Genomic DNA, 16,631 nt, shown 5'->3' with positions numbered 1-16,631 from the left:
AATAAATTCGTTTAAAATTACAACAGCACTGAATGAATGGGAGTTATGGCTGGTCCACAAAATTACAGCTATTCCAACTTCCCTATGGTCATGTAATCAAGATTTGGATGCTTGGCAGCTTGCCCATATTTACAAGTACAGAATATCCTTCAAATTCTCCCTCCCCCCCGCCCAATCTCCTATTTCCCCCATTTCTTCTCCTCCCTGCACTTTGCCACCCTGTGCTCCTATATCCTTTCCCCTGCACTCTGCTGCCTGGCTGCCTTGTGTTCTGTCCTATACTTCCACTGCCCTGCCCCCCTGCACTCTGCCCTGTATCCTTGGCATCAGCCATGAGAGGAAGAAGATGGTCAAGGTTTAGCAGGAGCTTGAGTGAGGCAGTGGGAGTGGCAGAGTGCAGGATGATGGAGACAGCAGGGGTGGCAGAGTACAGGTGGCAGGGTCAGTGGAGCATAGGGCAGCAGGGGAGGGGGTGTGCAAGGTGGCCAAAAGGGCAGAGATGGGGAACATGGTGGGTGGAGGAAATTCAAGTGGAGGTGAGCATGGCTGGACAGAAGAAACGTGAAGTCCTTGCCAAACAATGCTGCAGTCTTGGCCTAATGATAACAACCAGGGTTACCAAAATTGCCATAGCAAAGTGGTGCAGTCACAGGATGACCGTATCTCTTAGCAATTGAAATTCTGCTCCCAGTTAGGGTTATTGAGAAGTACCTGTATCTCTGTTGCATTTGCTCAGGACATGTTATTTTATTCTTTTTAATCTGATGAGCTTTGATATTTCTTAAGGGCAAAGAACTATTTAGGGCTTTTTTTTCTAAACGCAGTTTCAGAGTTTCATTGGCATCTCTTTACTGTATTGGTGTTTTCTTGAAATTAATTCTGTGAAGTAATATCTTCTTTCTTTCATTGTCTCAAAGCCTGACTAACTAAGCCATTTCACATTTTTCAAAACAGGTTGAGAATAAATCAGTTATCCCACAGTGGTTTTCCTGTTGGTCAAACCACCATTAGAGTGTTATTATTTGGCCATGCACTTTGTTGCCATTTGACATGTGTGGAGAAACTTTCAGAATATTTTTTTGAGGAATATTTTCTTTTCTGAGATCTGTCTAATGGTTACCTCATCTCAATTTTATACACTTATAAGATGTTATCTGAACCATTGGTTTTGGTAGGAGGCAATGTTGGCATGTTTTTCTTTCCTCAGTATTTTCCCATTATCATATAAGTCTGCCACCCAGTGCAATTTGTGCTGATCACCCATATATGTAACAGACAGAAGAACTGGTTTCTTACCTTTAATAATTAGTAGTAGTTCAGGTGGTCAGCACAACTTGACACAACCTCTTGTTTCTCTGAATAGAGTTTGAAACAGTATCATGGTTTATTTGTGGTGATAATTGAAACTCGGAGATCAGATAGGAGTCTCATTCACATATAATGCTATGAAATGAGGAGGGAAGCTGTCAAAAATCTTTGTTCTGGAGTATTTTGAATTTGCTATTCTGTAGTTATAGAACCCATATACAGTCAGGTCCAGAAATATTGGGACATCGACACAATTCTAACATCTTTGGATTTATACACCACCACAATGGAGTTGGAATGAAACAAACACAATGTGCATTAACTGCAGACTGTCAGCTTTAATTTGAGGGTATGTACATCCAACTCAGGTGAACGGTGTAGGACTTACAGCAGTTTGTATATGTGCCTCCCACTTGTTAAGGGACCAAAAGTAATGGGACAATTGGCTTCTCAGCTGTTCCATGGCCAGGTGTGTGATATTCCCTCATTACCCCAATTACAATGTGCAGATAAAAGGCCCAGAGTTCATTTCAAGTGTGCTATTTGCATTTGGAATCTGTTGCTGTCAACTCTCAAGATGAGATCCAAAGAGCTGTCACTATCAGTGAAGCAAGCCATCATTAGGCTGAAGAAACAAAGCAAACCCATCAGAGAGATAGCAAGAACATTAGGCGTGGCCAAAACAACTGTTTGAAACATTCTCAAAAAGAAGGAATGCACCGGTGAGCTCAGCAACACCAAAAGACCCGGGAGACCATGGAAAACAAGTGTGGTGGATGACCGAAGAATTCTTTCCCTGGTGAAGAAAACACCCTTCACAACAGTTGGCCAGATCAAGAACACTCTCCAGGAGGTAGGTGTATGTGTGTCAAAGTCAACAATCAAGAGAAGACTTCACCAGAATAAATACAGAGGGTTCACCACAAGATGTAAACCATTGGTGAGCCTCAAAAACAGGAAGGCCAAACAACATCTAACAAAGCCTTCACAGTTCTGGAACAAGATCCTATGGACAGATGAGACCAAGATCAACTTGTACCAGAGTGATGGGAAGAGAAGAGGATGGAGAAGGAAAGGAATTGCTCATGATTCTAAGCATACCATCTCATCAGTGAAGCATGGTGGTGGTAGTGTCACGGCATGGGCATGTATGGCTGCCAATGGAACTGGTTCTCTTGTATTTATTGATGATGTGACTGCTGACAAAAGCAGCAGGATGAATTCTGAAGTGTTTTGGGCAATATTATCTGCTCACATTCAGCCAAATGCTGCAGAACTCATTGGACGGCGCTTCACAGTGCAGATGGACAGTGACCCAAAGCATACTGCAAAAGCAACCAAAGAGTTTTTGAAGGGACAGAAGTGGAATGTTATGCAATGGCCAAGTCAATCACCTGACCTGAATCCCATTGAGCATGCATTTCACTTGCTGAAGACAAAACTGAAGGGAAAATGCCCCAAGAACAAGCAGGAACTGAAGACAGTTGCAGTAGAGGCCTGGCAGAGCATCACCAGGGATGAAACCCAGCGTCTGGTGATGTCTATGCGTTCCAGACTTCAGGCTGTGATTGACTGCAAAGGATTTGTAACCAAGTATTAAGAAGGGAAAGTTTGATTTATGATTATTATTCTGTCCCATTACTTTTGGTCCCTTAACAAGTAGGAGGCACATATGCAAACTGCTGTAAGTCCTACACCGTTCACCTGAGTTGGATGTACATACCCTTAAATTAAAGCTGACAGTCTGCAGTTAAAGCACATTGTGTTTGTTTCATTCCAACTCCATTGTGGTGGTGTATAGAGCCAAAGATGTTAGAATTGTGTCGATGTCCCAATATTTCTGGACCTGACTGTATGTCGTATGTATATGATAAGCATTTGAAGAACTACAGTTACAGGCAAATAGGGAGTTCTTTTTATGCTGAACACAGTCCTCAAGAAAACAATAATTAAACTTGATTTCCTATATAGAATACAATTGTAAAGCTTTGTTTGTTGAATTAGTAAGATTTCTTAACAGATTGGAAAAGAACTTAGCTTCTTAAAAGATTTTTCCTAATTTAGTGTAAAATGTAAAGTCCCCTAGATATTGCCTGTTCATTATTATATTAATAACACTTTTTGAAATTATTTGTCTTAGGTGGCAGTTGTGCAGAGAACGATTGTGCTTTTGAACCAGAGTATGCTATCCCAACACTCACAGTGCCTGAAGGTATGCAGCACATTCGAATTATGGAAGGCATGTCCCGCTCTCTCCCATCTTCCCCATTACTAACACATCAATCTATCAGTGTTCGACTGCAGCCTATGAAGAAATTGACTGGTAAGGAACTTAAATTAATAAATTCAAATTGTTGAATAAAGATTCTCATCCTCAATCCCCCCTCCCAAAACTGCACTGATGATTGCCTGACTTCTGTAGCTTACGTTAACTAGAGTTGTCCTGTATCTGTTTTACTTTTGTAAATAAAACAGTTGAACAAATTAGCTATTACAATATTTTGCTGAATGCCCAGTCAGTGAATAATCGTGATTCTGATTTGATATGCATGACACAGGGATATCAGTTTGGCTCACCTAAATTCTTCCTACAGTAATAGGTAAGACTTGAGGGAGCAGCTGTATTCATGATTCTAAACCCAGATGTGTATATCAACTTGCTATCTTTCTGACTTGAATGTTCATATATGAAGGGACGGAATGAGGATCCAAAATCCCTTTCCTACAATGCAGTTTTCCAGGATATTGCTGGGATTTTCCCAGCTTATTCTTTGGAGTGACATCTTGGATTTGGAAATCAGAATTTCAGGATATCCATAGTAACCATGGTGCTATTCCTGTTTAGATGTGCCAGTCATTTAGCAGGGCATAAAGTAATTCTAAATAACAAATAAAATTTTGAGTGAATTTAAATAAACGAGCTACAGCCCAGTAGAATGGGTTGGCCTATACCATACTATCATAGTGGGAGTAGCATATAACAATGAGATCTAACCTTTTTTCACCACAGATAGTCCTAAATCTTCATATAACAATGGTTTAGAATTATGATGGCCTTTGAAATGGTGCTTTACAGCCTATAAAGCACTTCTGACCATCACAAAATGTCTTGCAGTCATGTGATCACGATTTGGGCACTTGGTAACCTGTTCGCACTTATGACTGGTTGCCAAGTGTCCTGTGGTCATGTGATCACAATTTGCAATCTTGTCTGCTGGCTCTCCAGAATGGTAAAGCCATCAGGGAAGATTGCTAGTTGCTGCCACCTATAAAGGGTACTCTCTCATTTCTGGGGGCTCTTTTAGCTTTTTCAGCTAAAGCTCCACCAAAGGAATTCCCTTCCATGCATGACAGGGAGCTGAACTCCTTTGGCTGGTAGCGCTTTCATCTAGGTCCTGGATATGAGAGGGAGCCAAAATACTAGCAGAGAGGCAATGTGGGAAGGCGAAGGACACAGGGTGCCTCAAGTAGGTGAGGGAGCCAATGCAGGACTTATTTATTGTGAGTGTCTCTTTGCTCAGGAACTGAAAATCCTGCTTGGATTTTTGCAGAGAGGACTTTTAGCTCCTGAATAGAACCTACCAGATTAGATTGGAGAGGTTGTTTGACTGATGTTTAAACATTTTTTTTAAAAAAATTAAGAATGGGGTAAATGGGGCTTCCTTCTCTCATTTGCTCCCTTATCCAATTACCTCATGCACTTGCCAATTTCATCAAGATTTGTAACTCTTTTCCATTTTTTTCTAATGTACATACCCCTTCCTGCTATTCTATTTCTATTGTACTGTAGGTTTTTTTTTTTTCCTGTTTCTATTCTGGAAGTGTTTCTATCTATGTCAATGAAGTAATGGCTTATATAATCAGATGAGGATTAAATAAATAAGTTACCTAGTTTTACAGACAATTGATTTTAATTAATACTGAATATTAATTCAATTAATTTAATTTTTTTCCCTCCTGAGCTTGGCCTTTTTCTGGCTTTTGGCAAGTGCATTCACACATAGACAAAGCCACAGAGTACATATTTATTGAGCAATTGGAATGAAGAATGAAGGTTTTTATTATTTTGAGATTAGCAATCCTATTTTGAAAATATGGGGAGAGTCAATGCGGCACTAGATTTTTGTTTGATTTATATTTCTTTCTCTCTATTTTTCCCAGTGAGTTGCAGGATGGGATGAGGTGGGATCATATTTATTTGAAGAGCATTGTCCTTTCGAGCAGATGATACATCCAAGGAAGCCAACATATGATAAATGTATTTATAAGCTGTATACAAATCCAAGGAAGTTGTTCAAATTTAAAATCTGATTTAGGGTGATACAGTCAATGGGAATAAACAAATTGCTTAATTTAGATAAACATATGTATTTCTGATAATTGAAAGACAGATCAATGTACATGGATTTATCCTGTGCAGGATAGAATTACATATCCCTGAAGACTCAGGGTTGCTGTTTGGATATCTTCTACTCTGTTTTAAAGCTACATGGCCAGCTGGTATTCCTTTCTATGTGTAGACCCTATTGTGTGCCTGCTTACTCTCTTGTAATCACTTCCCCTCCAATGAATGCAAATACAAACACTATTTGCCAGTTACTGTATTTTTCAGAGTATAAGACGCACTTTCCCCCCCTAAAAGAGGCTGAAAATTTGGGTGCAACTTATACTCCGAATGTAGCTTTTTCGAAGCTTTTTTCCAGCCCTAACGAGGCGCTAGCGAGTGAAGCGATCTTCCACGCTTTGCCTGCTCGCTCTGACTCTCAGGTGTGCTTTAGAAGCTTTTTTTCAGCCCTAACAAGGCACTGGCGAGTGAAGCAATCTCTGTGCTTTGCCTGCTTTTCTCATTGCTGCTCCCTCTCAGCTGTGCTTTTAGAAGTGATCTGTGCTTTTAGAAGCGAATGAAGTGATCTTCTGAGCTTCGCCTGCTTTTCTCATGGTTTCTCTCACCAAAGATCAGCTGTGCTTTAGAAGCTATTTTTTATCCCCAAGCAGGGGATAAAAAGTTTGCACGTGCGCTTAAAACCAGCAAATTAATGTTCTGAAGCTGACCAGACTAAGGACGCTAGCCAGATGAATACCTGGTAGTACCTAGAAAGGCCAAGTTAACTCCCACTTGGTTGCTCTTCAACCTGTAAGCCAAAATATTTTGCTGAGCCAGTCCTTGAGGTATTAACTACTTTAGGGTAACCATCTAATGGTTGATGCAGGATACTACCCTTTTTATAGTTGTGTTTTTAATATATTTTTCTAGTATTTTATTTTGTTAATTTCTTTGAATGCCATCTGCCCATCATTCTGTCATGGCTTCAGTTGCATCATCTCAGAAAATAACTTGGCCCCATTTTCATTTCTACCGTATTACTACTGTATATATTCCAGCAATCACTCATTAGATCAGTATTAACTGCCATAGGAAGTTGCAAGTCTTGACATGCCCATCCATCCTCCAGTCCTGACAGTATATGGCATATTCACTGATGTTGTTCCCATCGTCTCAGTTTTTCGTTCTCCTCTTTCCACATTAATTCAGACACACACACACATTAATTTACCACATCGTTCTATCTACCTCTTTCCCCTCTCCTCCTTTTTTTTCTGCAAAGTTTGCAATAATTTTATAACTACAGAATTTCTTAGTCCTCAATTTATGACCATTCATTTAATGCAGGGTGGGCAGTTAATTTTCCCAAGGGACTATACAATTAACTGGGGCTGTTGTAGAGGTCTGAACCAATAGGGGTGTGGAGGTGCATAGGCACAGATATGCACACATCTATGTAAATTGAAAAAAAAAGTTGCCTGCAAAATAAAAGAAGTGGAGTTGTACTGTGTGCATGATATACACTTATTTAAATTTGATTTCTAATTTCCAATTGATCTTACAGGGGCTAGACAAGCACGGCCAAAGGACTAGCTGTAGCCCAGGGGCCATAAAATGTTCAGGTTTAAAGGCCATTCAAATTTATAATGACATTGAAAAAAGTGGCTTACAACAGTCCTTGTGCTTACAACCATTACAGTGTCTCCATGGTCACATGATCAAAATGGGTGTGCTTGACAATTTGATAGGTCATGTGATCTTCAGGGTCATGTGATCTGCATTTGTGACCTTCCTAATGGGCTTCTGACAAGCAAAGTCAAATTCACTTAATGACCATGGCAAAAAATTATAAAATTGGGCTTGACTTACTTAATTACCACATTGCATAATTATGAAAGTTCCCATGCCAATTGTGGTTGTATGTTGAGGACTACATGTAATGCTGCTCTAAAACAAATATTATGAAAAAAACAAATATTATCAACCGCTGGTGATAATTCAGTGTGATAATTCCTTCCAACCTACCTATCCCAGTCACTGAAATTCCCTGTTTTCTTCATATAGGAATAGGTTAGTAAAATGCAAGAGGTATTTCAGCTTGACCCCATAGACCTCTGGGCTATTTTCTTGGAATTGTTCCTGCAGAACAATTTTGTTTTTTGCCTCTCAAATGATGGTGATTTAGATCCCACATTTTTTAGGATTCATAACATTCCAAGGCAGCTTAGAAAAAACATCAGAAGTTTTCAGAGAAAATCATAATGTCCATCTGTGTTCTTATATCTTTCCTACAGCGAAGTACATTGAAATGAAATCAAGTGCAAATCTAAAGTCAATGAATGCAGTGTGCAATGGTGTATAAGATTGTGGCCAAAGCAAAGTATCCAGCAGTAAAATTTGTCTGCTCACCCACCAAAATACACTCTGAATTGATCCAATCTTACAATTTATTTTAAAAGTTTTTTACATAAAGTTTATTTACTATTTGCTTTAGAAACTGATTGGGCATTAGTTAGCAGATAAATCTCAATTCCATTTTTGCAGATGAGCATTATGATAAGTTTTAGTCTTTTGGTATATATACAGTTCTATCTGTATAGGTAAACAGTGAAGCTTATGCAGAAGCCCACCATTCCAAAATACTATATAAGCCTTAGCAATGATTTAAAAAATCAGTGGAATTTTACCAGGCTTAATTTGTTTAACAAGGTCTGTTATTTTACAACTTGACAGGACTCAAATTGGGGAGGGGGGGGAATCTTCTTGTATGTATAGAATTGTAAAATAACCCTTCTCCCATCCTCCCTCACCCTCTGCTGATAAGAGATAAGAGAATGAAAGAGACTTAGTGAGATAGTAAGGATGTACTTGCAGTGTTTGATCTATGTTTATATAATTGCCTGCGGGTCAGTGATTCTGTGATCACTGTAAAAGTTTCATGCCCAAGCCTTCCATTAGAAATAGGATCTCTAGTGATCATGTTAAATTTGGCCTATATGCTTTTCATTTTATTTTCTACTCTACAACATTCTGCATATTCTAATGCCAGACATAGACTTACAATGGCCATGAAATCAATAAAACCAATCCAAACTTCTTGTGGCACCTTTAATCCCATGCAGATTGATGGTGCTTTTGGCACTTGTGTTTAGGAAGATTATTAGAGAATTAATTTAGTAATTAGATGCACCATAAGAGGTAATATTCTAAGAGTGCTATATGGTTTATTGTTAGCCATCCCACTGCAACCACTGACCACAAATTCTTTGATTTTGAACCTGACCCAGCTGGAACTTGCCTAACATCTGGAGATAATCTGATCCTAATAAATGCAATTCAGATCCCACTATTAATACAGTGTTTCCCAAAAATACAACCTACCCTGAAAATTAGTCCAAGTTCACTTTTCACGCCTGCACCTAATATAAGCTCTACTCCAAAAATAAGCCATAGTTAAGCCCCGCTCATTCCATCTCACCATCTGGTTGCTTGTGGCCGCAATAGAGCAGGAGGGTACATGGCACTGCCATGACGTGAGGTGAGACAGGTGGCAGAGGAGAGCTGCCACATGTACCCCGACCTGCGTACCTCAGAGCTCCTGCAGCATGGCCATTTCCTGCTTGGTGAACTCCCCCCACCCATCCAATGACTTGTCTGCCCAACCGTCTCTTCCCTTTCACTCCTTTCCCAAGCCATGCTACAGAGAATGGGCGGGAGAGCCTCGGTCCCCTTACCCGGTCCCTCTCCGCTGTTTCGGAGCCAGGGGGAATGACGATGAAAGGCCTCTGCTGCTGTGCATCAGCTGTGTTTGCTGCTGGAGGGGCTTTCTTCTGCCTCCCCCCGCCCTGCCCCACAGTTGACCTGCCTGTCAGCGGCTGTTGCCTCCTCTTCCACCTGCCGTTTCAGTCCTGTGGCACCACCTCACATTCCTGGTCCCCATTTGCTGTTTCAAAGGCAGCAGCCTTGCCTTGAGATGGGCCCGTTTCAGCGCCTGGAGCCCTTGGGGGGTTTGCCTTGCCACCTGCTTTTCAGCTCCATTGCGTTTCTCCGCCGCCGTATGCAGGGTAACAAAAGAAGTTTGTGGGACTAAAAAAACCCAGTTCAATCCGAACTTCCAGTTTCGTGAGACCTTTCTTTTTGGTTTGTGAGAAGTTGGAAGGTCTGATTGAACTTTTTTTTTTTAGTCCCACAAACTTCTTTTCTTTCACTGCACATGGTGGCAGAGAAACACAAGGGAGCTAAAAAGCAGGTTAGGGAAGGAATGCTTTGGGGAAGAAGCAAAGGGAGCTGGGCAGGCTGTCTCTCTCCAGCAGCTGCCTAGAAGGAAGTGGAAAAGTGGCTGAGTGAGAAGTGGAGCCATCTTGGCTGGCCAGGCACCAAAGCACTATCACTACCAGGATATTTTATTCCATGTTGTTTTTAGTGTTCTCCTACTTGAATTTTTTGTTATTCTTCTACCATGAATATTTTAAAAAAAGCTGATAAAAAGCAGACACACATTCTATCCCTAGTGCCATTATTTATAGTTAATTGAGAGGAGGTGTGGGTTGGTGATGCAGGTGGATATGTTAAGCATATATTACTGCCTACTCATGAGGTAAATTTAATACTACTTTTCAGTTCTTTTGTAACAGGGAAGTTAGAGTTTATGAATTGTCCTTAGGTATTTTCTGTATGTTGTGTTTTCATTTTCAGGCAGTTAGCCAAATACAATAATTTGCAATTTGTATGTGTATTATACATATGATTATCATATTACAATTTCAGATTTCAGAATTTTGAACAAAGAAATAATTTTATTGAGCTCTGAAAGTGACAAATGCAAAAACTGGTATTATGAACCTGTATATCTTATAAAAATATCTTAAATTTAAGGGCAATTTTGTAGTTACATTATTAATAGGCAGTCTTGAAGTAAAACCATTTCTGTTACTTCTTTGCTGAATTCATTTTTTTCATTGAGTGTTTTCATGGCTTCTAGTTGCCGAAAAAAGAAAAAAAGAGGTCCTAGTAGTCCCTTTTCTTACCGTGTTTCCCTGAAAATACCGGTAAAACAGGGTCTTATTTTCTTTTGACCTCCCCAAATAAGGACTTGGCCTTATTTTGGGGGATATTACTTTTGAGATGCAGGAGGTAGCAAGCCCACTGGCCCCACCCTCTCCGTCCTACCACCTGCAGCCTGCGGCCGCAATGACCCAAGTTCTCCATGCATCCTGGCCTCCGCCTGCCCCGCTGGCCTTGCTGCTGGATGGCCGCCGAACAGCTAACTGTTCTGTTCTGGCCTCGTGGGGGCTCTTTGCCCTCCTGGCAGCACTGCTTTTGGCTGTCCTGCTGGCTGCTCCTGCCCGGTGCAGGGCAAGTTGTCCCAGATCGTTGACCTCTGGAGTGCCCCCCTCCTGCTGGTGGAGCTGCACCACCCACACCATCTTGCACAGCCAGCATGAGAGCTAGTGCCCACCAGGGCCTGAAGAGTGCCGGGCTCAGCTTGTAGCGTGGAGCCTGCAGCACCGAGTAGACCTGCAGGAAGGTACTCAGCAGCCCGTACCAGCTTGGCTCCACCAGTGGCCGCTGGCAAAGGGCCCTGGCAGGCCGGCAGCAGGGAGGGGGCACTCTGGAGGTCATAGATCTCGGCCGACTCATCCCACAACAGGCAGGAGCAGCCCAACAGGGTGGCCAGAGCAGCGCTGTCAGGCAGTGGTGAAATCTAAATTTTTTTGCCACCAGTTCTGTGGGCATGGCTTGGTGGCCATGTGACTGGGTGGGAGTGGTCAACTTTTTTTACTTTTTAAAGCATTTTTAACTAGTAAAAAATGCTTTAAAAAGTAAAAAAAAATGTTCCGATGATCAGTGCTTGATCAGCCTGACCCCCCTCGCCAAGCCAGACCCAACTGCTTCCTAGCCCTGAAGATTGCCTGCCTTTCCACCTTGGCCACCCAGTCCGGGAGATGACGGAGGGGGAGGGGGGAGAGAGAGAAACAAAGCACTCGGCTGCTCCCCCTTTTCACTCATCCCGAGTTTCCTGCTGTGGATTTTCTTGCTTGTCTTCTTCCTCCTCTCCATCTTCCAAGTGGAAAAACGCCAGGAGCAAGTGCAAAAAGAAGCACTTGCTTGCTCCTGGTGTTTTTCCATTTGGAAGAAGCTTTTGTACCTGTGAAGGAAGTCTAGCTTCCTGCGCTGCTTGCTAAAAACCTCACCAGTACTGCTGTGCACACGGTGTGTGTGTGTGTGTGTGTGTCTTTGCTCCTGATCTTTCGCAGCAGCCTGTGCCTGACGTACCCTTCCTGGCCGTCTGAACCAGAGTTGGGGAATTCATCCCTTCTGCCTTGCCCGTGCATTGCAGGTTCTTCTTCAGTGTTGAAATCCTGGGAGCCTCTGAGGCAGATCACCTCTGCCTCCCTCATGCTTCTCCTTTTTCTGCCCCAGCTATGGATCCCAAAGAACGCAGCACACGCAAAGTCTTTACAAACCTTAGTTTACTAAAATAAAATCAGGTTTTTTTCAAACAAAGGCTGTTAATTAACTTTCTTAACAGCCTGCAAGAATCCAAAGAATAAATAATCTTAATCTTACTATGGTTGGCAGAAAGCCCAGAAGCATTTTGCAGAGAACTAAGATCAAGGCACGAAGAAGAGTGAATGAAGTTGTTCCCTGCAAATTGCTTCAGTCGGCATTCCTCCTTAAATAGGCTAAAGGAGTGGCCAATTATCCCCAAATCTTACTCTTGAGGAGACCTCCTCCTGAGGAGCTACTCCTGCCTTTTGGCAGCTCTGCGTGTCTGTGCATCGAGAACAGGCTCCTCCTCTTTGTCCTCTTCACTTAAGGGAACTTCTGGAGGTTCTGAAGGCCTTGGCTGAATCCCCACCTCTGGCACCACATCTTCTCCAGCCTCGACTGCACAAGCTGCTGGCGCAGCATCACACCAGCCTCCTCGCTGTCTGAATCAGCCACCAGCCGCACAGGCCATGTACGGGCCACAATACTCCTCCACCTTCTGCTGCAGTGGTGGGTTGCCCCCAGTTCGCACCCGTTCTATTGAACCAGTAGTAAAACCGGCGGGAGGCTCAGCCCACTGACCCTGACGTCATCAAAATGCTTCTGTGCATGTGCAGAAGCTTCTGTGCTTGCGTGTGGCCCCGCTGCAAACCGGTAGTAAAGGTAAGTAGAAGCCACCCCTGTTCTGCTGGTACCACCACGCAAGCCTCCCATGAGGAAAAAGGGGGGAAAAGCAAAGTGGCTGACTGCAGAGCTGCCAGCTTCAGGAAGTGGCCCAACAGGCAGAAGCCACGCGCCCAGAAAGAAACAGGCAAAAGTCATTCTGCGCTGAAGCAGAGGCATTCCAAACCTTCAGCAGATCCCAGGATTGCAATGCTGAAGGTTTGGAATAGAGGTTTGGAAGGGAAGGTGGATTTTCCTGCCTACCATCCATTCATCAAACTCAGCACAGACTGAGGGAAGAATGTTAGACAGGAAAATGACACCAGCAGAAGGTGGAGGAGAGGCATGGTGGAGGCAGAGGCGATCTCAATGCTCCAGCCCCTTTGTCCCACTGTCTCCTAGCTTGCCTGCAGCTGCACTGAACAAGCACGAGCATGGGGCCTGCTTCCCCCATGCCGGTGCTGCTGTGCAAGCCTCCCAAGAGCTTCAAGAGAGAAAAAGCAAAGCAGCTGGCCATGGAGGTGCCAGCTTTGGGGAAGTGGCCCAATAAGCAGAAGTGCTGCACCCAAAAAGAGAAGGGTAAGAGGGGCCAGTGGGCTGCAAGGCAAAGGCAAGCTCTGGGGTGGCAGTGGCACTCCGGGAGGGAGGGCAGATGTCCCGGGGCTGCACATGCAGTGCTGCCACCACCGCCTTTCTTGGCCCCAGCGCAGCAGCTGTTTCTCCCCCAAAGGCCAGCTGCCCACCCACTGGCCAGGCCAGGCTGGAAGTGGCATGTCTCCCATCAAGGGCTGGATGTGGGACTGGACCTTGGAAAGCAAGCTAGCTCCCTTCAACATAGCCGGGTGGCCCCGACATGCTTGCTTGCTTGCCTGCCTTCCACGCTGGCTTCCCGGTGGTCAGCTTGCAAAGGCAGGCAAGTGCCCGGGTGGGCGGGCCCGGGGCCAACCAGGGGTTCACATGTGCTGGCACCCTCTGCGGATACACAGAGGCTTGAAAAATCCTTCTGGGCGGGTGGCGGAGCCTCGAGCTGCCATCGCTATTGGTTCTCCGAATCACCAGCCGTCATCGCTACCGGATCGGCTGATCCGGTCCGAACTGGGACCATTTCACTCCTGCTGCCAGGAGCGCGAAGAGCTCCTGCGAACCACTGTGTGTGTGTTTGTGTGTGTGAAAGAGACAGAGTACACCACCGCTAGCGCTGGTACACGGTAACTTTCCAAGGTTGGATCGGATCTCTCTCTCTCCCTCCCTCTCTCTCTCTCTCTTTCTCTCTCTCTCTCTCTCACACACACAACCCCACCCCCTCCAAGGCAGCCCATCCCTTCACTAACCTGCTTTCCAGCTCTCAGTTCTCAGTCTGTGCTTTAGAACAAGGTGAGAGGCAAGAAAATCCCCCCTCCCTGTTTGCAAAATTTTCAAGCTGTTTGCAAAAATGCCCCATTCTGAGCCCTCAGCATATTCCAGGATTGCAACATTGAAGGCTCGGAATGGGGCGTTTTTGCAAACAGCTTGAAAACGGGGAGGGGGGATTTTCCTGCCTCTCACCCTGTTCTGAAGCTCAGCACAGACTGAGAACTGGATAAGAGGCAAAATCGCAGTCCCTATTTTCAAGCCATTTTTGCAACACTCCCTCTTCAGCCAGCCCACAAGACGCTTACCTCTGGGGATAAATCAGACGCTTCAATGGAGAAACTGTCCCATGCCAGCCCAGGCTTCCTAAATCTCTCACTCCCCAGATTGTCCCCCTCGCGAAGAAAGCCCAACCCGACACAAACGCTGCCTCCAGCCATCTCTTCATCCTGGTGAAACTCCTCTTTGAAAGGACGATCTGCAGGTTGTGGGGGGAGATTTCCTGCACATCGGCCGCGGTGTCTCCTCACAGGGCTTCTTCTGATGTCCAAGGTGTATGGATTTCAATGCCTTCCTTTCCTGTTCTGTGGATGGAATTGACTGCTGTGACTGTCACAGTTAAGGAGGGTGCGAGGCATGTGGGGTGTGTTGCTTGGCCTCCGGCTTCTTTTGCAGCCACAATTGGCTGCAAAAGCAGCGATGCTTGCTAGAGGCGGTGGCCTGAGCGGCACTTGTGAATCACCTGTTTCGTGAATGGTGGCTGGAGCAGCTCAGCTGATCTGATTAAGGCTAAGAAGCCCTGAGGTTACCAGTAAAGGGAAGAGCTGCCTCCTGTGCTGGCCATGCCCACCCCTTCACTAGGGCTTATTTTTTGGGGAAGCCCCAAAAATATTTATGCCCACCCCAAAAATCAGGCTTAGCCTTATTTTCGGGACATGTCATATTTTCAGGGAAACACGGTATATAGTATGGGAATGTATTTATTTTTATCATCAGTTGTTCCTTTCATCATTTTCTTTTTTAAAGAGAGCAATAGAGTAATTTTGCTGACTTTTAAAATGCTTCGTAATTGTTTTATACTGACAGATATTTTTACTAATCATTTATGTATATAGACTGGCACTTTTAAAAAGAAATTACTGCTTTTTATTATTTTTCTTAATGAGAACAATAAAGATTATTGATAGTCCTCAACATACTGGTTTAATGTTGGTTCAAAGTAACAATGATCTAAAAAAATGTGATTTATAACAGAATAACAGAGTTGGAAAGGACGTTGAAACTCTTCTAGTCAAACCCCGGCTCAAGTAGGAATGACCTGTCTTGCAAGTTGTGACTGTTGCATCACCTTCATGATGATATGATTTTTATTGGGACACTTAACAACTGCATTTATGATTATTTGTATCATCCTGTAGTCAGAGATCATGATTTGTAACCTTTTCAGTTGGTTTCCAACAAGTAATGTTAATAAGGGAAGCAGGATTCACTTAACAATTGCATGATTTGCTTAATAACCATAGTAATTCACTTAATGGCAACAGTAAAAATGGTTGTAAAATCAGGTCTGTTTACGTGTTAACTTGCTTAACCATAGCATTGCTTAGCCATCAAAATTCTGCTCCTAATAGTGGTTGTAAGTCAAGGACTACCTGTACTTTTCATTCATATTTTCTTTTGCTTAGCAATTTGAGTTTGATTAATTTAAGATAGCATTTAATTTTTCAGAAAAGTAGTATGTAAATATTAAAATTAATCAAATCCAAGTGAATTTTACTGGTCATGAGATTATTAATTTTAAAATCTATGTAGTTATAGAGACTTCCTTTGAGAAAGTTCATTATCATCATCATCATCATCACCACCACCACTACCACCACCACCACCATTGTCTATCCACTGCAGGATGGAGTCCTCTTCTTCATGTTTCCAACCAATACAGTCCTGAACTTTCTTTTGCCAATTGAACCCACAATACTTGTTGATGTCATTGATCCATCTTGTTTTAGATCTCTTTCATGGATCCTTTTTATCAAGTGGGATCCATTCTATGACTACCTTGGTCCACCTGTCATCAGTTCTTCTTGCTATGTGACCAGCCCATTTTCATTTCAATTTTATTACTCTCTTTATGATATTGTCTTCATACTCTAATCCATGTGCAGGTTTCTCTATCATGTCTTGTATTGCCGGGCATGTATCTTTCCATGGTTCTTTGCCTCACTCTTAGCTTTTATATCAATTGTAAAGTTAGTGTCCATATTTCACTGGCATATGTTATAACGAATAGCACACACTGATAGAAAACTTTTGTCTTCAGGCATAGGGGAAGATTGTTTTTGAAAATTATGCTTAGCTTGCCGAATGCCTGCCAACCATATTTAACACGCCATTCGATTTCCTTTATTGTATCACCTTTCATTGAGATCAATTGGCCAAGGTATATGTAGTGGTCTACTATGTCTAGTTCTTATCCAGATATAATTTTTTTTCT

General features: G+C 43.2%; 1 protein-coding gene across 7 annotated transcripts in view; it reads left to right on the top strand.

Moving 5' to 3' along the window:
• Positions 1 to 16,631, top strand: part of TANC2 (tetratricopeptide repeat, ankyrin repeat and coiled-coil containing 2) — a 376,797-nt gene that overhangs the window by 192,652 nt on the left and 167,514 nt on the right. For 5 of the 7 annotated variants that reach the window (XM_034416164.3, XM_034416168.3, XM_034416163.3 and 2 more), the window contains one exon: positions 3,449 to 3,631. In XM_034416164.3, the coding sequence (XP_034272055.1) occupies positions 3,449 to 3,631 (183 nt within the window). The remainder of the gene's footprint in view (positions 1 to 3,448; positions 3,632 to 16,631) is intronic. The other 2 variants (XM_034416167.3, XM_087892284.1) reach the window with 1 other exon arrangement.

Source organism: Pantherophis guttatus, chromosome 4, assembly GCF_059756535.1.
Source record: "Pantherophis guttatus breed Tessera chromosome 4, ASM5975653v1, whole genome shotgun sequence".
NCBI lineage: Eukaryota > Metazoa > Chordata > Lepidosauria > Squamata > Colubridae > Pantherophis > Pantherophis guttatus.
Note: the sequence above shows the minus strand (reverse complement) of the source record. Positions and strands in the feature narration are given on the sequence as shown.